Below are 26,041 nucleotides of genomic sequence, written 5' to 3'. Positions count from 1 at the left end.
TGACATGGACTGGGACATGTTCCGGCACAGCACTGATGTCAGCAAGTTTACAGAGGCAGTAGTAGGGTAGGGTTTACTGGGAAACTGGTGGATGATACGATTCCAAGAGCCACCATCAAGACGTTTCCCAACCAGAAGCCCTGGGTGGACAAAACCATCCGCAAAGCTCTGAACTCTCGCACTGCTGCCTACAACGCGGGGATCATCAGCGGGAACATGGACGAGTACAAGTCATATGGAGTGCGCAGGGCGATGAGGGAGGTGAAGTGGCGCTACGGGAGGAAACTAGAGTCACAGTTCCAGCAGAGTGGCTCTAGATCCCTGTGGCAGGGACTACGGACAACTACAAGCGCCTACCCTCTGGACTGATGAGTGCGGATGAGTCTCTGGCGAACATTCTTCGCTTGCTTCGAGGCTACATCTAGCAGCGCTAATGCTAACAGCACTAGTGCTAACAACGCTAATGGTGCTATCGGTGCAGCCAATGGCGCATTTACAGAGCCCACCATAGAACAGCGCCCTCTCATCACGGAGAGTGACGTGGGGAGAGTGTTTAAAAGAGTGATTACTAGGAAGGTGGCAGGACCAGACGGTATCTGCGGGAGAGCCCTCAAAGCCTGCACAGACCAGTTAGCCCCGGGATTCACCAACACCTTCAATCTCTCCCTGACGCTCCCATCCAGCTTCAAGCGATTCACCATCATCCCCGTCCCAAAGAAACCTCAACCCTCTGGCCTCAATGACTACCGCCCTGTCACCCTCACATCAGTCATGATGAAGTGCTTTGAAAAAAGCTAGTCAGAGACTTCATCACATCTTCACTGCCAGCCTCCATGGACCCACTGCAGTTTGCATACTGCCACAACCACTCCACTGATGACGCAATTGCACATCTACTCCACACCACACTGACCCACCTGGACAAAGGGAGGGGTAATTATGTTAAAATGCTGTTTGTCGACTACAGTTCAGCATTTAACACCATCATCCCCTCCCTACTCACTACTAAGTTGGAAGCTCTAGGACTGCATACATCCCTGTGCGACTGGATCTCCAACTTCCTAACAGACAGACCACAATCAGTATGGTGGATGAGACAGTTGCACACCCCTCACCCTCAGCACTAGACCTCCTCAGGGTTGTGTCCTAAGCCCCCTGCTCTACTCACTGTACACCTATGACTGCACAGCTACTTCCAGCTCCACCATCATTGTCAAGTTTGCTGATGATACCGTCGTCATGGGCCTGATCTCGGGCAACGATGAGAGGGCCTACCTGGAGGAGATTAAAACACCTGGAAAATGTCAGCAAGACAAAGGAGCTGATTGTGGACTGCAGCAAGAAGCAGGAGTGGCACTATCAACCTGTGAGGATCAATGGAACCACAATGGAGAGAGCAGACAGTTTCAGATACCTTGGAGTTCACATCTCAGAGGACCTGTCCTGGTCCCACCACACCAACTCCCTGGCAAAGAAGGCTCGTCAGCGTCTTTACCACCTCAGATGCCCAAGAGACTTCAGACTGCCCTCCAAGGTACTGCGGAACTTCTACAACTGCACTATCGAGAGCATCCTCATGGGGAACATCACAGTCTGGTTTTGGAATAGCACCAAGCAGGACAGACAAGCACTCCAGAGGGTGGTGCATTCAGCAGAGTGCATCACTCATACAAACTTCCTAACCTGCAGAGCATCTATTACAAGCGGTGCCAGACCAAGGCCAGGAGGATTGTGAAGGACCCCACCCATCCCAACAATAGGCTCTCCTCTCTGAGGTCAGGGAAGTACTTTCGCTCCCTGAAGACCAAGACAGAGAGACTGAAGAGGAGCTTCTTCCTACAGGCCATTCAGGCCCTGAATCAGAGCAACTGAAACTGTGGGGACCACCACCACCACCACGTGACAATCTGTAAATTTGTAAACTGGAATTGTACATTGTGTACATACACGTACATCCATATATACATTGTTGTGTATATATAACAAACAAATATATATCCATCCTTATGCACACCTGTTTCTTTCCTCAGTTTGGACAGACCATTCAAAACCATTTCACTGCGAGTTATACCATGTATGACTATGTACGTGCCAGTTTATGTGCTAGGGCTAAGGGTAGCTGAACACCCACATTCTGCATGATGGCAAAGAGACTTGAGATTCCCTAAACCCCCCACCCCCACCCCATCACACCTACCTCAGTCAGGAGCCATGGATGATCCTGGACAAGCTGGCCCCAGTCTGTGGCCGCAGTGACATTAGCATAGCGGAAACGGTTCTGTACAACGGCCGTGGTACAGATATACTTGTAGAGGAACTCTTTCCCTGTCTGCTCAGAGATTGCCTTTGCTGACATGCTAATAGCTTACACAGAGCTCTAGAGAGATGGAGAAAGCAACAGGTTCTGTGTCAGAATAAGGTTCAAATACATTAATAACAAAAGGACATAAGGCTTTACACAGGTCTCATGCACACACGGACAAAGACAGTGCAACTGACTTGCCTTCCAGTAGCCCAATACCCCTCCCCTGCGTCACCCCCCATGTCAACCCAAACCAATCCCCCCTGCTACTGATTAGCATGTGAGTGTTTGCTCAGCAGGAGACTAGTGTCTCAGCAGTGCCTGACTGAGTTTGCAAGGTGCAATCAGGCACTACATTCCCGGTTAGTCGGTCTGACCACCGAGGAGTAACATGTGCCTTCACAAAATTGCACTGGTGGTGCTCAGCTCACTTAAAAAAAAAAAAATTTAAATCCACAGTGAGGTCCACACGACTACACTGACCCTTGCTGTTGTGATGCTTTTGGGAAACTTAAACTGCATCTGCTCAACCATGTTCCTTACATCACATTCCAAAATGGCTTTGAAGCACCACCATAGTACAACATGTTACAGCCTCCCTGACAGTTTTACATTTGGCATTGGAAATACCTGTAAAACTCAGGAGGCCAAGCTAAGGCTTTAAAGCTGCACACTGCCCTCTAGCTGCCAAGGCTGAAAGTGCCTACAGAAGCATTCCTCCTCACAAGAAGCTGTGGGACAGACAGCCCACCCTCTGTTAACATCACAGGCAAAGAGAGGGCTGTCAGTGTGTGCAGTAAACAACCAGTGAGGTCATCTCCATGACCCTTACATCACTGATCTCTCCTGGGAATGGACCCATCGAAAACAGTGCATTAGAACAAAAAAAACTGCACCGATTCAGGTATTTAACTGACAAGGCAGACACATGGAGCGTTTCAGATGCATGAAACTCGAGCTTTAATACCATTCAACAACAGGCTTGACATCTTAAAAGGTCACATGCACACGAGTCCAACCAGTCATAATGAGGAAGCACTAAAACACTAGTCCAGTGTGTGTGTGTGTGTGTGTGTGTGTGTGTGTGTGTGTGTGTGTGTGTGTGAACACACCAGACTAACTGCAGAAGAGGCCAATTTCAGGTCCAGCTGCATTGGTTTTCCCCTTGGTACTAGCAGAGTGTGTGAAAAACCCAGAGTCCACAAGAAAATCTGTTACCATCAAATCCACATAAAATCTAATCTAAAAAAACAAATCTAAACCAAATCTAATCTAAAGACCAGAGCCATTTTATTCATGGCAGTGGATGCAATAACAACATCTCCATGTGTAATCAAAGTACCTTTAAAATAACCTATGAACATATGGCCAGATGTACAAAACATCTCAAACGTCCCCTTCCTTCTAACCCGAGCAAATACATCAGCCAGCCAACAAGACACGTTCATGCAGCCTCTGGTCTCCACACCTCCCAAAGCGTCTTGCCTAAAAGAGAAATCATTCCAAGGAAAGGAGACGCAAGCTCATCTGTGACCAGGCCAATTTACTGATTTACAGAACAGCAGCAGCGACGTATCTGCAGTTCATCATTTAAATTACGCCATGAGGCGGAGAGAGCGCGAGAGAGTACAAGAAAACTAGCTGGTCAACAGTCACACCCTCCAGCAGCAGCGATAAATTAGAACAGGATCTTAACATGCAAAACATAAAAAAAAAGATAAACGATTGTTGATAACGCTGTACTGAGACATACTGCGAGACACAATCTCACTGCAAATGGATGAATGGTCACAGAGCCGCGTACACACTACAGCAGTCTCATCCATTAGACCCCGATACGCGAGGCCCGTTTCGTCTTTGATATACAGGGTCATGTCTGGAGTGAGCTCCTTGTTTATTGTTTAAATATATTGTAATATATTGTATTTACGCATGAAATACGGCAACATGAATCCAAGACTACAGGGACCTGCCTTATTAGTAAGAGTAAGGAAAAGAGATTCGTTGGCATAAGTATATTAGATTAAAACCAGAAAACTATCTGGTTCACACTTTATGTACAATTTATGTATTCTAATCTAACGGAAGACTAGCCCCGATAGGCTATACTTTAAGGTAAATGTAAATATAAAATAGCTGCAGCATATATAGTCTTCAGGTGGTTAAAAAAAGTTGTGTTATGATTTTTTTTAATTCCCTCTAACACGCATTTGCAAAGACAAGTTGTAATACAATAAGTCTTTACTTACCCCTTCTGTATAAATTAGGAAAGCACGATTCTTCTTTTGACAATAGCGATTTATTTTTACTAAATATGACAAGAAGAACAGCAGCTGCGCTCTGACCTGTCCTGACTGCGTGCGTTGCGTTCATTTCCTTCTTTATGTCTGACGATGGACTGATCTGTCTTTACTCTGATTGGCCTGTTCTGTCCAATGGGCTTCTTTTGATTCAGACCACTCAGTTCCCCCCTTCGTACTCTGGATTATTGTTTAGATTAGATTTTGATTGGCTAATGCCACCAATGCATCCTGATGTATAAATAAGATTGCTTTATATTGACGGAACGGACACCTTCTTGTTAATGTTTATAATGTAGCATGAACTTGGATAATTAATAAAATGTCGAGTATAAGCCAACAACTGCTACTCAACGGATTATTGAAAGTAGCGGTTTCTTAAACCTAAAATGCTTCTAACCATCTCACCGTTGACAGACAGCAATCAAAATCAGTATCACTTTCTCAATCAAAACGCACGGGCTCTTTTCCCATGATCAGTACAATTAGATTAACAAAAAATTATAGTTCTTGCGCAAAATCTCAGATTCCGATGAAACAACATATGCAGTAATAATTTAAGTACTCTGCATAATGTAAAGATTTTTTAAATAGCATTGGGTAATTTATAGAGAGTACCCAAATATTTATATCGTCGTTGAAAGACTTTTAAAGATTGTTTCATCAAGACAAGCCTTTTACTTATAGTGGAAAATCCTCTATGCTAGATAGGTCAGATCTTCCTCTGGTCCGTTAAAGTGCGCCACTGTGCTTGCTAATGTTCAGCCTGTCCCTCTGTCCAGCTCATGTCATTACTTAATGCAGTCTGAGAACTGCAGCCAAAGGCTGCGAGTCAGCTGGCTTTTAATAAAAAAAAAGTGCATCAAGTCTAAATGTTCCCACAGACCTCTGGGCACTGCGGATCAAATTCTGTTAAGTCTGCAATTCTACCACGCCCACCTAAACTATAAATTATATACACGTGCGTTCTTCCTTCTCTAAGGAACGAAAAACAGTATTTATCTTGGTAAATCCAGTTAATATAAACACACTAATTGCACCTTTGAAAAATATTTATTATATTTAACACACACTGTTGTCTGCCCAACAGGCAGACAGCAACTCAGAAAGATCAAATCAGGCTTTATGAGCAGAGCCTACTAGAAGTGAACTGAAGCCACTAAGCCCACACTGATGCAAGCTTCCTTAGATTTATGTGAGAGTATGTTAGGAACATTGTGGGAAAAATAAACCTAATCAACACCAATTAAATTTAGCTTTTGTAGATGAAATCCCTCCCCATATTTTGCATTCCAGACCACAGTGTACAATAAACTAAATTAAGCAAGTAATTCACTTATTCACTAAAATAATGAACATTTTAATGAATAGTTCACTGGTTCAACCCCACCACTGCCAAGTTTCCACTGTTGGGCCCCTGAGCAAGACCCTTAACCCTCAATTACTTAAGTTGTACTTGGAGATAATTGTAAGTCACTTTGGATAAAAGCATCAGCTAAATACAAAATATAAATACATTTAAAATACCTTAAACACTTGGACCACTGGGGAGTAATTAACACCACCATGTGGCAGAATCAGTAGTTTACATTTACTACATATACTCAACTTTTTAAAAGCTCTTGATATACCAACCATTCATTTGCTGCCTAGCCCAGTTAAAATGATGCAGTGATACTACTCTTAAATCAAGAGCCAATTTAAGTACCACACATGCATAAAAGTACAGCCCTGCATGGGGTTACCATGAAAAAGCCAACAAGAGGCCCATGACGCAATCGAGAGGCTCAGTGTGGTGAAACACCATTTGAGATAAATGATTACACGCTGTCCTTGAAAGACACAAAGCTGAAAGAAGGCCAAAATGAGGAAGTGGACTGGCCACCACCAACTTTCGGGAACTAAAAACACAACAAGCAGTTCAGAGCCAAGCAAATTTATTATTAGGTGTACAAAAAACAAAAACAAAGTGCAAAAATCCAGAACCTCAGAGGCCTACAGAAGGGTTGGGTTGACCCCAACTCTACAGAAACAAGGGTTCTGCCTCCTAGCACCACACTGTAGAGGAAAGCTGAAAGTGTCCACAGTAGAGTGTAGATTCTGTCAAGAGAGAAATCTGAAAGCACAACTCAGCGCTGGAGACAGTACAACAGGGCCAGGTCAGGTGGTGCAGACTGAAGGGTAAGAGGCTTAGCGCAGTTGGACAACATTGAGTGTCCCATGGGGTGAAAGACACCACAGGAGATTTAGGAAAGACATTTCACAGTTTCATTCAAAACAGATATGCTTGATATACAGAAGAGTAACAATGTTTTAATGCAAAAGTGTTGAAAAAGCTTCACAATGAAACTATGAACTTCACAATGAAGTTACAAGAAAAGCACAATTTATAAGCCACTGAACCACATGGTCTTGCTGAAGTTAATCACAAATGTCACTTTTCTACTGCAAAGAGAGGAGAAACCTGCACACTCCAAATGTGTGCACATGCAAGCACGCACACAACACGAGCAATGCTAGGCTCAGTTTTTGAACTGAACCGGAAGAATATGTATTCATGCCAGTTTGGCACCAATACTGCCTGGTTCTACAATCTAACGGCACCCTCTCCAGTCAGCTCAAAAACGCAATAAAGTGGTGACAAGAAAACGTGTACCTGTTCATACACAGTAAAACATTCAAAGAAGCAATCCGACACCACACTGAGTACTGGAAAAACTGAGTGAGCGCATGTAGACAGAGAGTGCAGTGGTCAAGAGTGAGTGAGCTAGCAGAGTAACCCATGACCTACAGGGGGGTGATGTGACCTTAAGGCAGAGTGGAAATCCTTAGCACTCGTGGCACCTAGTGAAAGAGCTCGGGTAAACCCCAGCCCCTAGTCAGAGTGTTCGGGTAAACCCTAATCCTAGTGAAAGGCACCTGCTAAAGAGAGGGGCCATATCCTAACCCCTAACCCCAACACATGCTAAAGAGAGGGGCTGGAAGGGTTAGCCTAAACCCCCAAAACCTAACCCCTGCTAAAGAGAGGCTAACAGGTAGCTTGCCACCTCAGGCAGAGCCTGTGGTACCAGTTTGCCCACACCTAATCCTACACATACACTAAAGCTGGAGCGCGCACGCACGCACGGACACACACACACACACACGTGGCATAACCCTACAGAAATCTCTGCCCCCCCTCACAGAATGGAGCACTTTGGCTTCTTCTTCTTCTCTCCGCTCTCTTTCTTGGCAGGTCCAGTGGGGCGCTCGTCCTCAGAGAAGCTGGAGAAGGTGGCATCACACACGATGGCCTCCTGCAGCTCCAGGTACCAGCGGCCTTCACCCAGGTATGAAAGCGTGCCTGCGTCCAGCTCGGCCTCGGCGGCGGGCTGGTGCTCAGCCTGCTTCAGAGCCAGCACCTCCAGCAGGTCCAGGCCGGTCTGGACAGCTTCCACTCCCGCAGCGCAGCCCAGGGTCACATGGGCTCGGCTGCCCGTTGGGAGAGCCTCGATGCTGGGAAGGGCAGAGGCAGGGACCCCCTCTTTGTCCACACCTGGGGGCCACAGCTGGAGCTGCTCAGGGGTTAGTAACACGCGCGCACCAAACGTGCGAGGTGTGACCATGAGGCCGACGACAGCCAGCTCTGACGCACCATCGCACGCATCTTTAACCACCTGCACAGGAGTGGAGAGACGCTTCAGTTTTGCATAAGTCAGGCTGCACAGAAAAGCTACACATTTCAAGTGAATCGTACAACAAAAACCAGCCTAGACAGTCTCAAAGTTTCATGTGCTATGTGACGTACAGAATCAGTGCAGCATCTCTTTACAAACTGTATTCAGCAGCACAGGAAGTGCCCATCTCTACAACCAAGAGATCAAGCTTTAAATACATGAGGACTTGTCTACACCTGAAAATCAAGTCAATTCACACTTAAATATTTTAGGGAAAAAAAGAAAAAAAAAAGAAGAAAAAAAGAAGAAAAAAAAAAAAACCAGTACAAAAAGTACAAATATTTTAGAAAATCCTTCAAGTGCAAATAGCCATTACCCACCTCTGCCAATATAATTCTGGCATTCAAAGTTACTAACAATTGCTGTGCCGTTTTTTTTTTCAGTCATGTCAATTATACCATGACTCATCCAGGCAAATATTCTCAACTCTCCTTACTGTCTACATCAGTTGGTTGCTCTGAAAATTGTTCTGAACACCACACCAAGGTATAGAAGTCAAAACTATCAAAATAAGATGACCTAGGTCAGTGTAACTGCCATGCTGCACTTCTGCTCGAGACAACGACGTGACTACATACAAAACTAAAGTTATTCAGGTAGTTAACAGGCGTAAAATAATCTCACAAGATCCTTCAGAATGACCTTCACAGAAACTAACCTGCTGCTCCGCGTACTCCTTTGATCCCTCTGCTTTTCCGTAGTCACAGAACTTTGAGGTGCAGTGGAGTGGCGTTTTGGTTTGAAAGTACTGCTCCAGATCCACCTCTTTCTCAGCTTCCCCAGTAACTTTATTAAAAAAAAAAAAAGTGGTTATTTAAAGGCCTAAAGAAAGTCTACAGAAACAGCGACAGCCTCACCCTCTACTCACATTCACTGAGGTGTTTCTTGAAGGCCTCCATAGTGTCCAGAGTCTTAAGGAACTCCATGGTAGAGCATTTTATCTTCTCCTCAACCTCAGAAAGCAGGAACCAGCCGAAGAACAGCGGCAGCTCCGCCTCTTTGGGTTGCAGCGCCGCCTCTTTGGGGATCTCTGCTTTAACCTCCTCAGCCTCAGATGGCTTTTCTAGCTCCGCCTCCAGGGCTTTTGCTGCTGGCTCTGCCTCTTTTGCAGCTTCTGTAGGTGTTGCTGCACTGTCAGCAGTGGCCTCAACCTTTTGCTCTGGCTTGTCTGTACCTTCCAATTGCTTCTCAGGCTCTACTTCACCCTCAGGTGTTTTCCCAGAAGGCTCCTCCTGGGCTCCGTCCGCTACACCTGCTTCCAGCTTCTTGGCAGGCGTCTCGGAGGACACTTCCACTTGAGTCAGCTCCGCACCCGGCGCTTCCTTCATGGCCTCGGGCTCGGGGGCTTTTGTTGCTGGCTCCTTCGTCTCGAACTCTGGCTGGGAGGCTGGTTCTGCCACCTCATCACACGCAGGCTGTTCGTGAGCAGGTGACTCCATCTCTGCCGCTTGGGTCTCAGCTGCTGGCACTTCCTGATTCTGATCAGCTTCCATTCCTCAACACCAGCCTGTCTCTACCAAACAAAAACTCGTCATTGGTTCCCTAGAAGCAGTTTTCCATTCTGGGTCCAGTCTCCATACACAAACCACATCCCTGCATGTGAAAGCTCCCAGCACAAGCCTGCTCTACAGTTACATCCACATTCACCAGCACAACTCATCTTTTGCCTTCACTCCATTATAAGGGCTGGTGGTGTGGCGTATAGCTCATTAAACGGTGCTACTGTACAGACCTGCATGTGGCTTCACTGAACATTCATAAAGGCTTCAGGAGTTTAATTCACAATTTAATTCTCCAAGTGCTTGTCATTGACTGGATAAACTTACCCCAAAACATTTATTCAATCTGTGAATCTCAAATCAGGAAGTGTCAAAATGTACCCCGGAGGACATTAGATTTGTACGTTTTAGTAGGGATTCATGCAAGTGAAGGAAACAAAAACTGTTTCTGAAAGGGGCCTCAACTCCTCTTTTAGAGGATGCAGCGGAACTCAAACAAGGGATCTGAAATTTGCGGAACCACCCAGCCATTCTTACGTGATTATGCCAGACTGCCCCCGACGGTCAGACGTCTCCAATCCAACCCTTGCACCGACCCTCCGTGAGGACAGCGCAGAAGGTGAATGCGAATGAAATGCTCTTTAATATAGTCGTTCAGAAACGGGTGCCGTTATTCTGTGGATTAGGTTTTACAGCCAGTCAGATCCACTTGTACTTTAAGTGTTGCGAAAATTTCCAGTAAACGTTGCCGTGCGTGTACGCAGAACAGATCAGATGACTAAATGTTCCTCTTCTTCAATATTCAGTCTGTTCGCGCTAAATTTCCTTTATATAGACACGCAGCGAACTCGTATCGGCTGTATTCACAGTAAAATACGGCACCTCTATACATTTCAGACAGAGGGTCTGCCTAACAAAGCTTACGCAAAAAAACTATTTTAAAAACCACAACGCTGTAGCAAATTCTACTAGAAGTTAATTTTACCGTGAACACAAGACTGGGCGTGCGCTACCGGCCCAAGCAGGCCTCAGGGAGCAACACCTGCAGCTCGTTTGGGCCGCTGTATGGCCAAATTACACTCGGATACACCACAGGATCTCGGACAAAGGAAAGACAGACTTTCAGAAAACAAACATATTTGGTCCCTTCAATAAAAAGCCAACGTTACAACGGTACAACTAAATGGAGTTGCTGAATTTTACACAAGATTACACAGCTAAACGACTAATTATCTCTATTGGTCTAGTTTATGAAAGAGTCAAAATGTTGGCAGCTGATGGCAACATTTAAAGCATGAAAGCACAGGAAGCTCGAGCGAATACAGGAATTACGAGGAATACATGTTTAGGCGAAACAATGAAAGCAGCTTTGGAGATTTGGGGAGTGGCTGTTCCCGTCTGGGCTGCCAGACAAAACAACTCAGCGTGGCAATGCCACGGACCGCGCTGCGTTTAACAGTACACGCCAAAAACGTTCACTAGCTTTTTAGCTTTTGTGTCTGAAGTGACGTATTTCTTCAAGCTACCACATTTCAGTACCAACGGAACGGGCACGAGAACATACAAACGTGTCCAAAAGAGGAAATTAAGTTCAGCAGACGCCCAGTAACGGCGCACACGCATATAACCGAGGAAGAGCGGCGTCTCACCCTAACGGGAAAGTAGCGCGTCGCGTCCACTGGCTCTGCAGCACCGAACAGTCCTGCTTGTTCGCCTCGAGTCCTGCGAAGAGATCCCCGCCTGCCCGACAAGTACACGGAAGAAGCGGAAACCACGACTCTTGAGCGTGCTAGTGCACGAGGGGCCCGTGAGGATGTTCAGCAAACGAGACACGCCCACTCAACTAAGGGAGGCGCTTGGCTTTATGTTCAGCAGCTACGTAACGTCTGGGGCCGCCTCCGTGAACTTATCCGTTGAGGAACTACACCTCCAATTAATCAAATAACGGTTCTTAATTATTATTTAGTGTTTTCATGAATGTTATTCACATTTTCAGGAGTTGAAGTAAAGCGGCCGCATTTACCTCGCGGATGTCTATTAAATCAGCTGTTCAGGAGTTAAGCGTGTGTGACTTTAAGGATTCGGGTTCATCGGTAGCCCCGTTGCTCTTCGAGTTGAATCTTTTTTCCCACATGGACGTGTGTATTGGAGCGAGTCAACAGATTTGTTACACAATCTACAGAACACCAGTCAGGTCTTGTCAGTCTTGCAGTTGTTACGATTGACTTCAGTGGTGTAATCTCACATACTGAGGCCTTTCTGAGTTTAAATCTAGACCTTGCATAATTCAAATTGAAAAATTCTCAGAGTAATTAAGTTATCGGTGTTGAAAAAAAACCATGAGTGTATTAGGTAATGTGTCGAGCATTAGGACTATGAGGTACCAACAACACGAGCGAGAAAACCTTAACTAGGGTGTCTGAGTTCTCTGGGACGAACGGGGAAACGCTGAAACGGCCTTCCCGCAGCCGCTGGTATTTGATGTTGTGTAACAGTTACATAATCATTCTTTGTACATCTTGGTATTTGAGTACCCTGAATTTAATCCAGATTACTACCAATAAATACTAGGCCTTCTGAGGCACTTTTAAAATTGTTCAATGAAGCATTTTTTCAATATATTGTAATCACAAGCCTAATATTGGCAAAAGTGTGTGCAGTAAATGTAAAATGTATTTTTTTTTTTTATTTTAAGAGTGATTAAGCAGTAGCAAGAACAAAAATGGACATTGTCCTGTTGCTAGGCATTGGTGACCTAGTTGCAGTCATGTCCTGTCCTAACACGCTCACCTAGCACAGCCTGACCCTCTCCTGGAATAGCGCGGGGGTTAGAACAGCATTTAGTCAGTTCCCAGCCACTACCACAGTCAGTAAGGGATTGCCATTGGCATCACATTGCTGTGAAATACCCGGCCCTTGACACTAAAACCTCCACAAGACGCTGTGCTGAGTCATTATGCCACCTTCACACAGTCAGCGTAGCATGAGAGCACTGCTCCACCCATTCTTTCTTATTAATAAATGTAAATCAGACCACACATTGAAACTCCAGCAGTTCTCAGCACCACCACCTCCTGAACCAGATCCACCTCTGTGTCTCCATACAGGCTTTATTTCACAGGCCAGGGCCAAGACATTGAACAGGACTGAAGATGCCTTAGTCCAGACTCAACAGGGTGTGGGGCAACTCAGCTCATCCAGGCTCCTCTCACAGTGCTGCCAACTGCCTCGTCTCACTTAGCACCTGCCAGGACAGAGTCAAGATTCACTTAGACGGATCAAAGGATATCAGGAAGCTACGTTAAACGTAATAAAATAAAGTTTTTAAAAAATGTTTTATGATCCAGGACTAGTCAGCCTAATACTAAAATCAGGAGGTCACAATACACATTTAGTCAGTATTATGTGTTTTAGTTCTTCACCACCACCTAAAACAAAAAATGAGAAGTCCATTTACTTGTCAATGATCAAATTTTGATTATTGTTTGGTCCTTTGATCAAACTGATCTCAGTTATTATGATCAAAGTAAACTGGTCATGTAGAACTGTGTAGAAATGTTTCAGAAGTAATTTAGCTGTTTATCATAAGCCTAATCTTCACGCTTATCCTGAATCACTGTGAAAAGAAAAAAATCATTGTGAAAAATCACTGTTGATTTTTCTTGTCATTCCTGTAACACGGTGCTGGTCAAGTGTTCTCAGTATGACCACGATTGTGTCATGGACTAAACACCATAGTCACTCATGTAAACCTTGACATCTTTCAGATCCCGTCTCTTCCAAACAAACATCATTTTTCTCTAATATGCTGGTGTGTTGTTTCACAAGCTGAGAAACACTCGCATGTAGTCATGATTAAACTCTAGGGAATTCAGAAACCTGATGAGTCTAATTTAACATGAATAGTGTTATTACAAATGTCAAGCATGAAAGACAGAGAGAACTGGGACACATGAGGGAGGAGGGTGAGGGTTAACGTAACATCTGTGTGACCTTCTGGGTTAGGGTTAACACAACATTAGTGTGACCTTCTGGATAGCATCTCTGGCAGCAGTGTCCTCCTTAGCCAGGTCCAGCGCCTTCTCGAAGAGGAGCACACTGGTCTTAAAGTTCCCCAGCTTCACTGAGAGAGAGAGAGAGAGAGAGAGAGAGAGAGAAAGAGAACCCATGTTCTAAAACCCATGTTTAAAGCACATCTAATGCTGAAAAATCATTTTAAAAAATTCTTGAAAATCTCAAATTCAGATCAATGTGTTACTTATACTGAAGACTTTAAAACCACTCATTTCTGAATACTGCTACTGATGTCTGTACGGTTATAGGTGAGATATAGTATTACTGCTTTATTTCTAAACATAAAATCATTCTAAATATTCTAAAAGATTTATTACACCAGGAAAATTTGAACACTACTGCATCCACTGAAGTTTGCAATATGTATATTTAACTTTTCCTCTACCAGTACAGTCAAAGTTGTCTGTACAACTTTTCTTCTGAGCCCAGTGCTGATTCAGGCCTTAAGCACACAATTTTTGGTTTTCTCTTCTGGTGGACTCACACTCAGCCTGTGCCACCAGCACACTTGCATTGAGTTGCCATTTCTCATCACAGATGTCACTGGCAGCACCGAGCGACTGAGTGCCGTAGTCTCTGGCCTCCACGTACTGCTTCAGCTCCAGGTAACAGCGGCCGATCTCATGGAACAGCCAGGCTTTCTCCAGCCCACTGCGCAACAGACACACCTTCTCCTCCCAACTACACGCACACGGTTATAACAGTAAAATGACTGTATGCATATACTCTGCATAATAATGAGATGAATAAAGCCACACTCACGCTTCTATGGCTTGTTGGAATTTGCCAGTACGTGCATACACTCGACCAATGTTGTCCAGAGCCCTTGACTTACTGTCCATCAATTTACTGTTAAAAGCAAACAAACAAAAAGCAAACATTATCCTGATATCTTTAACCTGCTGTAAGCAAGAATATGCCCCTCCCGCACATGCAGCTACTCTGAGCTGTCCTGACACTTGCCCTTGCTTGGCCAGCTCCAGGTCCTTCAGATGGTTGTCCAAGGCCTTGTCCATGTCTCCCAGATCCATCAAGGCATTACCTGAGCACAGAGCAGAGATGGTGTCTGAACACTCACCATGTACAATACCTCAACACTCAAAAGATACGGTTTAACTACTGATCTTCTAACAGACATAATGCAGGAGAATCTTGTAATCATGTTTTAGTTCATGTTTGTTTTCTCCAGCTGTGTAAGTAAGAGTTGTGTACCCATGGCAGTGTTACCAAGGCAGCTGTAGAGATGCCCCAGCACTTCAGTCCTGTTGGGCAGGACGTCCTCAGACCAGCCCTGTACATTCTTCAGGACCTCACGTGCCTTCTTCAAGCTGCTCTCTGCATTTCCGGCATTAAGTGCTGCAAAGCAAACAACCACATGCATGTGCACACGCTCACACACACACACGCAAATACAAACATGTGCATATGCACAAACACAAACCACTGATTGACTTAGATACTAACTGCGATAAATGTGACAAGTCCTGAAGCCTGAAAAAATTACTTGCTAGACCTTTAGGCACGAAATATGGCCTCTGCCTCGCACCACAGCGCCAAAGGCCTCTGCCTTGCACCACGGCGCCTCACCAGCATTGATCTTCTCCAGGTTCCTGAGGACGTTGCAGGTGGGGTCAGAGGGCAGATGGTGGTGGCTCCACTGCCGATGCTGCAGCTGTCGGTCATGCTGGCGGGCGTAGATCGGCTTCTGCTGCCTCCAGAACTCCGTCCGTGTGTCCAGATACGAAATGCAGGTGAAGATCAGCTCCTGCAGATGCTCACCACTACGCGTCTTACCCTTGATGAGATCTGTGTGAGAAGGAAATAATTAATTATACACACAAACAGCAACTCAAGGCACAGAAATGTTAGCTACAAACACACACTCACCCACCTTCATCTTTTAGCAGTTTCTCCAGATACTCTTTGTCAGCATACAGCTCACTCAGTAACTGCTTGGCTGTTCTCTCATTTTTGGGCATCTCCTGGTCTTGCTTTCTCTGCACCTTCTTTAGTGGATGCACCAAATATTTTTGTTGAGCCATTTTCAGCTGACAGATAAAAAACAAACAGGCACATTTGAAATGCAACCACGTGAAACTGTCAAAAAATGGCATTTTTAGCTTAAATTTTATTTCTATAATGCTGTTCATCATGATAACTAATGCGTAGTTTATACTGCATGTGGTAATTATCACAAGTGAGGTTATCACAGGGCTTGGAAATGTGAGGTAGAGGCAACAGACTTACGTCCTCGACTTTATGGACAAAGGAGAGCGCGCTCTTATTCTCCAGTTTAACAGATGAGGGACCTAGCGAGAGAGAGAGAGAGAGAGAGAGAGAGAGAGAGAGAGAGAGAGTGCGAGAGCAGGCAGAGTTAGCAACAGGCCTGAGCCACGACTGAACGGAATGATGTGTTTTTATTATTAGCATTTTATTCACTGTGCACCTGGACACACCACAAGCATGGGTTCCTTGTCAACAAACAATGCTACTAGTTTTTGACTTTCTAAGATATTGCATTATCATATGCGAGTGTGACATTCCCCTGTGGTTGTGGCCGAACTTTGTAAGAGTGCATTGTGCATTAGCACTCACTGCCCACACAGTTGTTGATAGCTTCCTGAGCCTTTTGAATGCCCAGCCTGAAGTCCTGCAATTCTGGTCTCAGCCTGTGGCCTCTGTGGTAAAAGACCAGAGCAAACTCAAAGTCCCCCATGGTGTAGAGGGCCTCTGCCTTCTGATGCAGGCCCTGTGTGAGAGGAGAGTCTATTAAACCTTAAAGAACCCTAAAGGTGATTCTTAAAGAACACTTTGGCTGAACTGACATTACATTCTGACAGCCATCACTAAAACAGATCTTCTAAAAATGACTATCTGGCTTTTACAATCAACAACTTAAAATATCAACATAGTACAGCTGCATTAAAACAACCCAATCACAGAAAACTGAACGTCCCTCGCTATATTGAAATTAAAAAATGTAAGTAATGTGTAAATATTGATAACTTTTCAAAATACACTATTCAACACACACTTTGAGTCTGCACATGGAACATAAGATGCACAATCAGCCGGTTTTGAAACCACAGTCTCCCTGATGTCACGAGAACAAACCCTTCATGCATCTCTGCCTACTCAGCAAAATTTGACATGGACTCATTAAATAATATAGAATGTTCTCTTGAAGGCTACCTTTCCTGCTATCAGTTACTTCTCATGTTCCTGGGGACACGAAAATACTCTAAAACTAATCATGTCTGACAGCACACTGAAAGCAAGCACCAACATCGCCATTTTTAAATGGAACATTAGTAGCTCTCAGACACTAGACATGTTTAAATCTGAACTAAACCATTTATTAGACCAGGCTTTCAACTTAAACCCTGCACTTTAACCTTTTATCAACACTACTACACAGCAGTTTTATTTCTTTTAATTTCTTATATTTTCATTGTTTATCTCAACACTTTACATGTTTAATTTGAACTCTTAGCACTAACATTTTAGTTCCTGGTTTAGTTAGATCTTTAATTTTGATACTTTCTATTTGACAAAGTTAATTTTATTATCTATCTAATATATATATATATATATATATATATATATATATATATATATATATATTATATGTGTGTATATATATATACACATATATACACACTTGCCTTAGGCAGAACAATCTCACAATTTTTATAAAGACTAAACATTTATGTCAATATAGGTATAGTAGTTAAGAGGTAAAACTAATAGCATGTCATTTTAGTGTTTAGCTTTACATGTGACCCTAATGACAGGTGTAACTTTGATAACTGGTCTGTCTCGCAGGTGGGGAGCACACCTTGAAAAAAACCCCGTCCTCTTTGAGTGATGCGTCTGCGTCCTTTAGCGCCTTCGCGGACTCTCCCAGCTTCACGTAGCACTTGGATCTGGCAACCAAGCAATTCTTGTCGTCTGGCTTTAATATCAGAGCCTAAGGCAGACATATTTTGCCAACTAAGAAACCAATCGATTAAAACGAACGTGTCCTTCTAAAGCAAATTACCAGTCATGTGAAAGATTTCAACTTTGTACTGAATTGTTCTAGTTAGTGAGAGACCAATGCTCGTCAGGTTTTAACGGAGTTCTCACCGCGGAGTAGCTTTCAGTGGCCTTGCCGTATTCTCCCTTGTGAAACAGCTGCTCACCCTCGGCCATGTAGGTAGAAAACGTACTTTTCGGACCTTGTCCCCCATCATTATCAGGCATTTTCGCATAAATGTGGATACTACAAGGTTGAATTACCAGCTTTTTAACTAGCAGACAGGACTTGCGCAGGACTGGCACGTCTGGTGTATCCTAGCAACCACGTCACAAAACCCGGAACACGTGATCAGGGAGGTTAACATGACCACCAAAGGCAGTTTGACCTGCAGTTAATGCTGCAGAAACTTTAGAAAACAAATGTCAAGCGCACAACCATCAAAAACGGACAGGAAAAACATGCAGAGTCAAGTGAAGGGGAGAAAGAGAAAACAGCTAACTTTATTTACATGGCTATTTGAAAACGGTCCATAACGAAGACGGTTAACATGAGCCAGACAAATGTGGAGGTTCATGGACTGCGCCATAAGATCTTATGCGATAAGATTAAACTGAAGTGGAATTCAGGTTGTAGCCGAACAACGACTGATTATGGTGGCATGCAGGACAGACATTTGTGCAGGCAGCCAATTTCCGTAATTTCACTTTACAAAAACGTCCCAGAATGTCCTTTACTCGGTATTGTGCCTCGAGCTAGTTGCTCCAGATAACCGTCATCAGGTTGGATCAGCGCCGCTCCCCTGAACACAAGCACGGGGTACGGCCAAACCTTCACCACAGCACTCCTCACTGGCTCACATCTGGCTTGTGAAATTACAATAAATATTGATATTTTAAAAAGTGACTATTTCATAGTTAAAAAACAAAACAAAAACTAAAAAGTCATTGATCATCAACACAAAGAAACACTTTACATTCCAGTAAAATGTACAATGCAGCAACGGGTACATGGCAACATTGAAATATGAACCCTGCAGAGGGAGAAAACCACGAGGGGGCGCTCGAACACCCGTTCGCCGTGCTTCTGTATGCAGTAGTACGAGTTTAACCCCAGCCAGCGGAAGAACAAATGGGACTAATTTCTATGATATAATTTGCCCGAGGGAAGGAGCGTGTATTCACATCAGTGGTATAATTTGGCGTTGGAAAGGCGTGTGTAGTCACATCTATACCTTGGGAGCATGGGGGCAGTTTAGAAAAAGGTGAAAAATAACTTCACTTAATCTGCAAACTGTTATTACATTTGAACATTGGGAGATAAGTAATTCTGTTAAATTTATCCTGCTGACAAGTGTCGAGTTTCAGAAGCCAGACTGAGGGGAGAGTCCTGTGTGAATCCTGCACTGATGTACTGAACAGAGTAAGAGTCCCTGACAGAGGTGGATGTGGACTGTAGCACCTTACTTAAATGTACACCACATCTGAACAAAGTCTTGAAAAATGTTGGTTCAATGACCACACCATAAAAAAAACAAAACAAAACAAAAAAGGTCACCGTTTTATGGTGGTAATTATTTAACTAGGACCATTCTTTCATTTAAATTAATTATTTATACATAATTAAGCAGACTAAAGCTCCATATGAATTGGCAGGGGGGGGTTAGGACTTTAAAAAAAAGAAAAGGGGACCAGAGCGCTGTGCAGTGTGCTTTGAATGATCACATACTGGCCATAGTACCAGATCAAGTCAACTGCATGGGCTCAGGGTCCAAGTGAAGGTTAGTGGTCCATCATACTGCAGTAGGGGGTGGGACAGGGGCAGGGCAGTCTTAAGTTTGTGTGGGTCTACTGCATACATGCTGGAGAAGGTCCAGTTAGCCAAACTGGAAGAAGAAGTTTCCAGGTCCAGAAGCTACAGGAAAGAAAAAAAAAAAAAAAAAAGAGCAAGTCAATACAGAAAATCTACAATATTTGTTACGCCAGTTATGGCAATTATGACTGCTGTATACATAAGGACAAACTGATGACATCTAAGCAAAAGGTACATGAAGCCCAGGGCTGTGTGGGGTTTGGAGGGCATGTCTAACCTTCAAAACTAAATCCACCTGGTCCACCAAAGAACGCTTTGAAGATGTTGTTGGCATCAAAATCTGAAAGATTTTATAATATAATAATTATATAACAGGACCACAATAAGAACAATACACTTTTATTACTGAAATGAAGTGAACAACCCAAAAACGAATGGCTAGTGTATTCGTGCATTTGAATTTGATGTGAGAGACAGCTGTGTGAGTGTGTGACAGACCCATGTTAATGCATCGAGTGAGTGTGAGACAGACCCATGTTCATGTCGTCATCCTCCAGGTCATGGCCGCCGTCATAACGTGATTTCTTCTTGGGGTCAGAGAGCACAGTGAAGGCCTCACCCACTTCCTTAAACTTCTTCTCCTCCTCCTTCTGCACCTCTGCACTTGCTCCACTGTGCCGGTCTGGGGGGGGGGGGGGGGGGAGGAATTCCATCGATGGTATTAGACAGCATCCTGCATGAGTTGGTACTGTTTAACATGAACCTCCTCCTAGTACAAGTTGGTAGTGTTTAATATATTTATGAGATCTGTTTGCACGTGAGATTCTACCTGGATGGTGCATCAGGGCTCGTTTGCGATAAGCCTTCTTGATGTCATCTTCAGTGGCATTTTTTTCCACCCCTAAAACTTTATAATAATCTTTCCTTTTGCTCTTCTTCAGCTCCAGTTGTGCTGCCTTTAGCAGGTGCTTGTGTTCTGAAGGACAACAGAACAGCAGCAAGGCGTGAACTTAGTGCTGTACAAGCAAGTTCACTGGGACCTGCACTACCAGAACTCATACCTGTACAAGTAAACTAACCCTCACCCAGCAGGCATTCCTTTAACGCTACCCCTTACCTTTAGTTTTCTCTGTCTGGTACACCTTCTCATAGTCCCGCACAGCTTCCTCATACTGCTCTGTGTCCATGAAACTGTAGGGTTACAAATGGAGACAAGTGGCCTGAACACACACGTACACGTACACACACGCGCACGCACACACACACGTGCCTTACCACTGGGCTCTCCTTAAGTATGCTTTGATGTAGGACTCATCCAGTTTAATGGCCTTTGTACAGTCCTCTATGGCCTGCTCTAGTTTCTTCAACTGGAAGATAAGGGGGGGAGGGGGGAGAATTAATCATGAACCTGTTTTTACATGCGATATGATTTATAGTCCTAAAACTGCACACATGCCACAATCCAATGTACTTCTGAAAATCATTGATTCCAGTATAAGATGTTGCTCAGAATTCAAACACTGGACTAAAACCTCCAGCAAGAGAGAGAACAAAACCAAGCTTGGTTTATTCGTCACATACATAGTCATACACAGTATAACTCGCAGTGAAATGGTGGAGCAGTGAGCGTGAGCATCAGGCATCATGCCGTGGCTGTGCCAGTCCTCCTCTACTATAGCGTGGAGTGTAGTGGTGTCTGGCAGTGTGTGAGACTAGAACACCAAATGAGGACACACTCCAGTAATCCAGCGTGTTCTCACTGGTGCCTGTATAGGGTTAAAATAGCGCAGAGTCATCTGGTCAGCAGAGCGTCCAAGTCAGGGTTTCCTCTCCCCCCAGCTCACCCTGAAGCCTGCAGGAGGGGGGGTGGGGTTAAAGGCTCACCTTGGAGCCGACTGTGGCTCGGTTGCAATAGAGCTTGGCGTTGGTTTTGATGTTGTTGGGATCAATGGTCAGAGCGTCAGAGTAGAGCTCATAGGCCTCTTCAAAACCGCCTTCTTTAAACGCCTGGTTCCCCTCCTCCTTCTTAGCCTTCAGTGCTTTGGCATTCTGCAGTTAGCCAAAAAACAGAAAAACCATTCTTGACTACATTTGTACTCATGGAAAATAAATAAAAATAGATGTATCCAGAGCACCAGTGAAGGAGGAGTTAGACTATTCAAGTTAAGCTCTTGCTGTCCTCCAGTCATTACAACCTCGGGAGTGGGAGTAATTACTTCCTGCTACACAGGAAAGCATAACTAAGCATGTGACTACAGATGTGGGTAGAGAGACCGTGTGTATTTGATCAGTAGTACCGACTCACTCTACAGGCCAGGCGGGCCTTCTCATGATCGGGTGCCATGCGCAGTGCCTGAACGAAAAACTGCACAGCCTTGTCGATGCAGTCCTCATAATACAGACATAAGCCCCTCACATACAGCGCGTCGCCGTTCGTGGAGTCCATGCGCAAGATATCACTGCAGGAGGAGGTGTTTTGTAGGCGCCGTCAGTCTGGCCATTTTTAAAGGCTACTTTAGCTGACTTATACTAATCAGTCTACGAAGTAATAAAGGTAAATATTTTGTAATGCCATTATCTGGTTACCTGGCAACGGACTGGGCTTCTGTGTAGCGGCCAAGTAATGCCAGGCACTCTGCTTTCAGCACCTTAAACCTGTGGCACGCAGATGCCGACTCCAGTGCCCGATCCATACAGAACACCACCTACACACACACACACACACACACGCTGACTCCAGCACTCGATCCATACAGAACAGCATCTATACACACACATAGGCACTTGTGCGTGCGCGCGCGCGCGCGCACACACACACACACACACACACACACACACACAGCCAGACAAACCCATACGAAACCCACCCACACACAGACAGATACACACACACAGACACATGGGAGTTGGAGAAATGGCCCTTTGCAGTATAAGGCTCACCCACCATTCTGAAGTCCCGTTTGTCAAAGCCGATCTCAGCCATTCGCTCATACTCCAGAATAGATTCTGCATTCTTCATCTGCAGGACACGGACAGACAGACACTTTTTGGTGGAAAAACTGGTATGAAATATAGTTTGAATTCGGTACCAATTCTAACAGCTACATGAATCCCTGATTGGCTACGCATTTGGTTCTCTTTGTGCTGCCTGGGTGTAGTGTGATTATCAGCACTGTGATAGGTTGCCATACCTCTTGCTGAGCCTGGCTGTTGTCGGGTTCCAGCTCCAGAACCTTCTGGAAACAGCGGCTGGCAGCCATAGCGTTGCCAAGCAACAGGTGGCATTTGCCCTCCCGTAAGTGACCCTGGGGGTTAGAGGGAGAGTGAATGACCACACTTGTGCACACACATATACACGCACGCACTACCCTACCCTGTGGCTGGGTAATTTATTAGTGTACATTATCATGGAAGTGCAACCACTGCTCAAAAGGTCAAAGTTAGCTTTTTGACCTCTGACCTTCATGAAGGCGTCATCCAGGCGCACGGCCTGCTGGGAATCCTCCAGTGCCTCCCTGTAGCGACTCAGCATCATCAGGGTGGCTGCGCGGTTGCCGTAATAACTGGCATTCTTTGGGCACATGTCTGGTAAAGGGAAAACAAAACTCTCAACTGTCCAATGACAAACCTGCAAAAATCCCACAGGAGCATCACAGGAAAACAGCACCAGAAGGGTTGGGAAAGTAGCACTCAGCCATTATACTTTTTGGTGTACACGGAACAAGGTCCCAAAAACAAGATGTTGCCATGGTGAAACATATATGAATTTATGAGAGAGAGAGCAAGAGAGGTTAATTTAACTCAAACAATCACACACAGCATTAAATCTATATGTGAGGTTGACTCTGTCACAAAAACCATTTCACTGCATACCATGTATAACTATGTACGTGAAACTTGAAACTGAACTGAAACTGTCTACAGACCATGCTAGTGTATGTGTCAGCATGGCAGTGAGCTACAGAAGAAAGCTTCAAACAGCAGCATGTGCATGTTTGTACTGGCAAATATGAAAATATGGAAAAACAATAGTGGAAGAGAAGAATGAGAGAACATGATACAGGGGGCTAGTTACCAATGGCCTTGGAGTAGTAGCTGAATGCTTCTGTGTAGTCCTTCTTTATGTAATGAGCATTGCCCTGCTCTTTGTATCCTTCAGCTTCCCTGGAGACATCACACATGCAGACATGACAAGCAGAGAACAAAGCAGAATGGGAATCAGAAATCAGGAATCTTCACTGCCCTTCACATTTACACAGTCAATGACAGCAGAAGCCAGATATCATGGTGGTGTGGAACAGATTTGCACATAGAGTCCAAACACACAGAACTCACTAGATCATGTGCTTCTGGACTGAGTGCTCTAGTCTGCATTCCAACATCACTCCAGCAACTGAATGAGGAGAATCCCTGCTACAGTGGAGACTCTCTGCTAAACTGTTGATCAGATTAGGCTCCAGACAGGTAAGCAAAAAAGAAACACCATGTTAATGGTGGTATAGAGGGGTTTGGGGGAGAGCTACCCAAGTCATGACTGCTAAACATAAAACCTGTCCTAGGTTCAGCAATGACATGACAACACATGACTGCGTAATTTGGTTAGCTTGTCCGCCACAACGCAAAGCAAAGCAGCTGTGGTGGTTTGGCAAGGGCATGTGTCTTGCTCAGTGCTTGGTCAGCAGGTTGAAGACAAGTGTAACAAATCAAAGAACATACAACTGGGTGACTGAACATGAATGTTGGTAGCATAGTTTTAGTTACTATACAAACATTAAACGCGGTATTAATTCAGACAGTGAAAGCATTCCAGTAAACGCCAAAGACATGTAGTCTGTGCCCATGAACCACCACCAAGACCACGACTTGTATCTAAGGTCACGTGGGTATATCACGTTTCTCAGCAGATTTCGCTGCAAGTGAACCTGATCTTCCCACTAACTAAACGTCACCCAGCTGTCGCCTAAGGGAGGTCACGTCCTCGTGGATTCCATTACATTCTCATGTGGGCACCTCTGCAAACGTTTGGCAATAGAAAGTTCTCGAGGTTTGTAGAGCATTTCGGTAATGGACCTAGATTAGCTAGCTGCGATGAACACAGCTAACGAGAATATCCCAACAGCTAATCAATCAACGAAGGAGCGAAAGCATGACGTCATTTGCACGACGATTAAATACTGATCAAATATTGCACTTAATTCTTATTCCGATTTCAGATTTCTAGCGCTATAGAATCCCCCCCACCAAACTTCTTTAGCTAGCTAAGATAGCGAGCTAGAGCTCGTAAAACGATGACGTGTAGAGAGGCTAATGATCTAGCATGTCTTTCAGAATAGAAGTAACGTTACAACCGAGAAAGTCGCGACTATTCAGAGATGCGATATGGCTCCATGTCTTTGAACGATAACCTCAATTTAACTCTAATCTAATTTTAACCTAATTACGGGATTTTGGTGCGTGTCTGACCACTGCCCAGGTGAGAAAATGCGGTCAACGATTGTATCACGCTGGGTAAAAGCCACAATAAATGCACAGAAAATGAAAGCTATAAAAGTAACCACCAAACAGTTGCTCAGACCGGGACACAGCCAAGATAAGATAGGTTAGCTCCCTAACGCTAGTTCCCTGCTCCTGGCATCCCCTACCCAGCAAACCGCGTACGTTTTGTAGCTAGCCTAGCTAGAGCTAATAATACGTCCAATAAAACAGTGGGAAACACTAAAGTGCTTACAGACAGCTGAAATAACCGATGAGAATGAAGTCGCAGGAAACAATAGACAGTCGCTCTGGCGACGATGTGGGATGTTTCACACATGAAAAAGAAAAGTCATATGCTCAGAGCCCGTTGGCTAGGCTAGGCTAGCACAGCGAGCCAGGCCAGACACCGGAATGTTCCGAGGTCTGTCATCGCATATGTGAAGATCACTCTGTGTCAACCGAATACAAAAGCCCCTTGGCATACTCAACGTGGCTTTATGTAATTGCTTAGGACTGGACTCGCTTGGTCGCTCTTCAAATTACCTTTCCAGCTCCTCATCGCTGAGCAACTCCATCTCCGGATCCGCAGACGCATCGTACCCCACAGTCGCCATTTTGCCGACCAGGGGCGGAGAGAGACGTGCGCGTGGAGATTCACGCGGAGGGTTGCTCCATCTTGTAGTGTCGGGGGTCCTCGTGCGCAGTCAGGCTACAATTTTAACACAAATTTGACAAATATGAGAAAAACACATATACACCTAATTCTGGAACACAATAGATAAGTATATAATAATTTAATGATCCCAATAAACACCTGTGATATTTGACCATCTTATGCTACTCTG

At 44.6% G+C, this 26,041-nt stretch overlaps 4 protein-coding genes across 11 annotated transcripts in view; all 4 read right to left on the bottom strand.

Moving 5' to 3' along the window:
* LOC113592331 (ATP citrate lyase a) overlaps nucleotides 1–4,702 on the bottom strand; it is a 29,889-nt gene extending 25,187 nt beyond the window's left edge. For 2 of the 3 annotated variants that reach the window (XM_035526637.2, XM_035526632.2), the window contains exons 1-2: nucleotides 4,552–4,702; nucleotides 2,198–2,377 (exon numbers count right to left, since the gene is read on the bottom strand). In XM_035526637.2, coding sequence (XP_035382530.1) covers nucleotides 2,198–2,356 — 159 coding nt within the window. In that variant the 5' untranslated portion in view covers nucleotides 2,357–2,377; nucleotides 4,552–4,702. The remainder of the gene's footprint in view (nucleotides 1–2,197; nucleotides 2,378–4,551) is intronic. The other variant, XM_081708822.1, reaches the window with a different exon arrangement.
* Nucleotides 4,703–6,522: 1,820 nt separating this feature from the next.
* LOC145654783 (2',3'-cyclic-nucleotide 3'-phosphodiesterase-like) lies at nucleotides 6,523–11,943 on the bottom strand. Of its 2 annotated transcripts, none has more exons than XM_081708827.1 (4): nucleotides 11,467–11,943; nucleotides 9,187–9,825; nucleotides 8,977–9,104; nucleotides 6,523–8,258 (listed from the first exon to the last, which is right to left on the bottom strand). In XM_081708827.1, the coding sequence occupies exons 2-4, from the start codon at nucleotides 9,809–9,811 to the stop codon at nucleotides 7,782–7,784; spliced, it is 1,230 nt and encodes a 409-aa protein (XP_081564953.1). In that variant the 5' UTR covers nucleotides 9,812–9,825; nucleotides 11,467–11,943; the 3' UTR covers nucleotides 6,523–7,781. The 2 variants fall into 2 exon arrangements, with proteins under 2 accessions (XP_081564953.1, XP_081564952.1); XM_081708826.1 differs by having other exon boundaries at nucleotides 9,187–9,831; nucleotides 11,467–11,936.
* Nucleotides 11,944–12,907: 964 nt separating this feature from the next.
* On the bottom strand, nucleotides 12,908–18,248 carry LOC113592329 (outer dynein arm docking complex subunit 4). Of its 3 annotated transcripts, none has more exons than XM_081708824.1 (12): nucleotides 18,020–18,248; nucleotides 17,730–17,861; nucleotides 16,487–16,640; nucleotides 16,139–16,200; nucleotides 15,783–15,939; nucleotides 15,479–15,697; nucleotides 15,104–15,247; nucleotides 14,855–14,933; nucleotides 14,654–14,740; nucleotides 14,376–14,572; nucleotides 13,811–13,940; nucleotides 12,908–13,061 (listed from the first exon to the last, which is right to left on the bottom strand). In XM_081708824.1, exons 1-11 carry the CDS (start codon nucleotides 18,134–18,136, stop codon nucleotides 13,825–13,827), a joined length of 1,464 nt encoding a protein of 487 aa, XP_081564950.1. In that variant the 5' UTR covers nucleotides 18,137–18,248; the 3' UTR covers nucleotides 12,908–13,061; nucleotides 13,811–13,824. The 3 variants fall into 3 exon arrangements, with proteins under 3 accessions (XP_081564950.1, XP_026888967.3, XP_026888968.3); XM_027033166.3 differs by having other exon boundaries at nucleotides 13,846–13,940; nucleotides 18,020–18,247; XM_027033167.3 differs by having other exon boundaries at nucleotides 13,846–13,940; nucleotides 15,119–15,247; nucleotides 18,020–18,247.
* A 135-nt stretch (nucleotides 18,249–18,383) lies between these two features.
* On the bottom strand, nucleotides 18,384–25,896 carry LOC113592326 (DnaJ (Hsp40) homolog, subfamily C, member 7). Of its 3 annotated transcripts, XM_027033164.3 has the most exons (15): nucleotides 25,740–25,857; nucleotides 24,057–24,175; nucleotides 23,797–23,885; nucleotides 23,182–23,306; nucleotides 22,913–23,026; nucleotides 22,666–22,740; nucleotides 22,308–22,426; nucleotides 22,027–22,180; nucleotides 21,606–21,770; nucleotides 20,997–21,088; nucleotides 20,839–20,912; nucleotides 20,551–20,697; nucleotides 20,254–20,403; nucleotides 19,999–20,061; nucleotides 18,384–19,823 (listed from the first exon to the last, which is right to left on the bottom strand). In XM_027033164.3, the coding sequence occupies exons 4-15, from the start codon at nucleotides 23,302–23,304 to the stop codon at nucleotides 19,786–19,788; spliced, it is 1,314 nt and encodes a 437-aa protein (XP_026888965.2). In that variant the 5' UTR covers nucleotides 23,305–23,306; nucleotides 23,797–23,885; nucleotides 24,057–24,175; nucleotides 25,740–25,857; the 3' UTR covers nucleotides 18,384–19,785. The 3 variants fall into 3 exon arrangements, with proteins under 3 accessions (XP_026888965.2, XP_026888964.2, XP_081564951.1); XM_027033163.3 differs by lacking the exon at nucleotides 24,057–24,175 and having other exon boundaries at nucleotides 25,740–25,892; XM_081708825.1 differs by lacking the exons at nucleotides 22,027–22,180; nucleotides 22,308–22,426; nucleotides 24,057–24,175 and having other exon boundaries at nucleotides 25,740–25,896.
* Nucleotides 25,897–26,041: the final 145 nt, after the last annotated feature.

This window comes from Electrophorus electricus, unplaced genomic scaffold (assembly GCF_041902795.1).
Source record: "Electrophorus electricus isolate QZ-2024a unplaced genomic scaffold, ASM4190279v1 Scaffold156, whole genome shotgun sequence".
In the NCBI taxonomy this organism is placed as follows: domain Eukaryota; kingdom Metazoa; phylum Chordata; class Actinopteri; order Gymnotiformes; family Gymnotidae; genus Electrophorus; species Electrophorus electricus.
This window is presented reverse-complemented; position numbering and strand designations above follow the sequence as displayed.

What these genes read in the sequence shown, in the direction of transcription:
- LOC145654783 (XM_081708827.1), bottom strand. Translation starts at nt 9,811, where the DNA reads ATGGAAGCTGATCAGAATCAGGAAGTGCCAGCAGCTGAGACCCAAGCG. An exon ending in CAAGAAACACCTCAGTGAAT is followed by an intron (nt 9,105 to 9,186) that starts GTGAGTAGAGGG and finishes TTTTTAATAAAG; the next exon opens with TTACTGGGGAAGCTGAGAAA. An exon ending in AGGAGTACGCGGAGCAGCAG is followed by an intron (nt 8,259 to 8,976) that starts GTTAGTTTCTGT and finishes ACTCCTGTGCAG; the next exon opens with GTGGTTAAAGATGCGTGCGA.
- LOC113592329 (XM_027033166.3), bottom strand. Translation starts at nt 18,136, where the DNA reads ATGCCTGATAATGATGGGGGACAAGGTCCGAAAAGTACGTTTTCTACC. An exon ending in TATCAACAACTGTGTGGGCA is followed by an intron (nt 16,201 to 16,486) that starts GTGAGTGCTAAT and finishes CTCTCTCGCTAG; the next exon opens with GTCCCTCATCTGTTAAACTG. An exon ending in GCTGGTGGCACAGGCTGAGT is followed by an intron (nt 13,941 to 14,375) that starts GTGAGTCCACCA and finishes TCTCTCTCTCAG; the next exon opens with TGAAGCTGGGGAACTTTAAG.
- LOC113592326 (XM_027033163.3), bottom strand. Translation starts at nt 25,810, where the DNA reads ATGGCGACTGTGGGGTACGATGCGTCTGCGGATCCGGAGATGGAGTTG. An exon ending in ACAAACGGGACTTCAGAATG is followed by an intron (nt 22,427 to 22,665) that starts GTGGGTGAGCCT and finishes GTGTGTGTGTAG; the next exon opens with GTGGTGTTCTGTATGGATCG. An exon ending in CCAGACAGAGAAAACTAAAG is followed by an intron (nt 20,698 to 20,838) that starts GTAAGGGGTAGC and finishes GTTGTCCTTCAG; the next exon opens with AACACAAGCACCTGCTAAAG.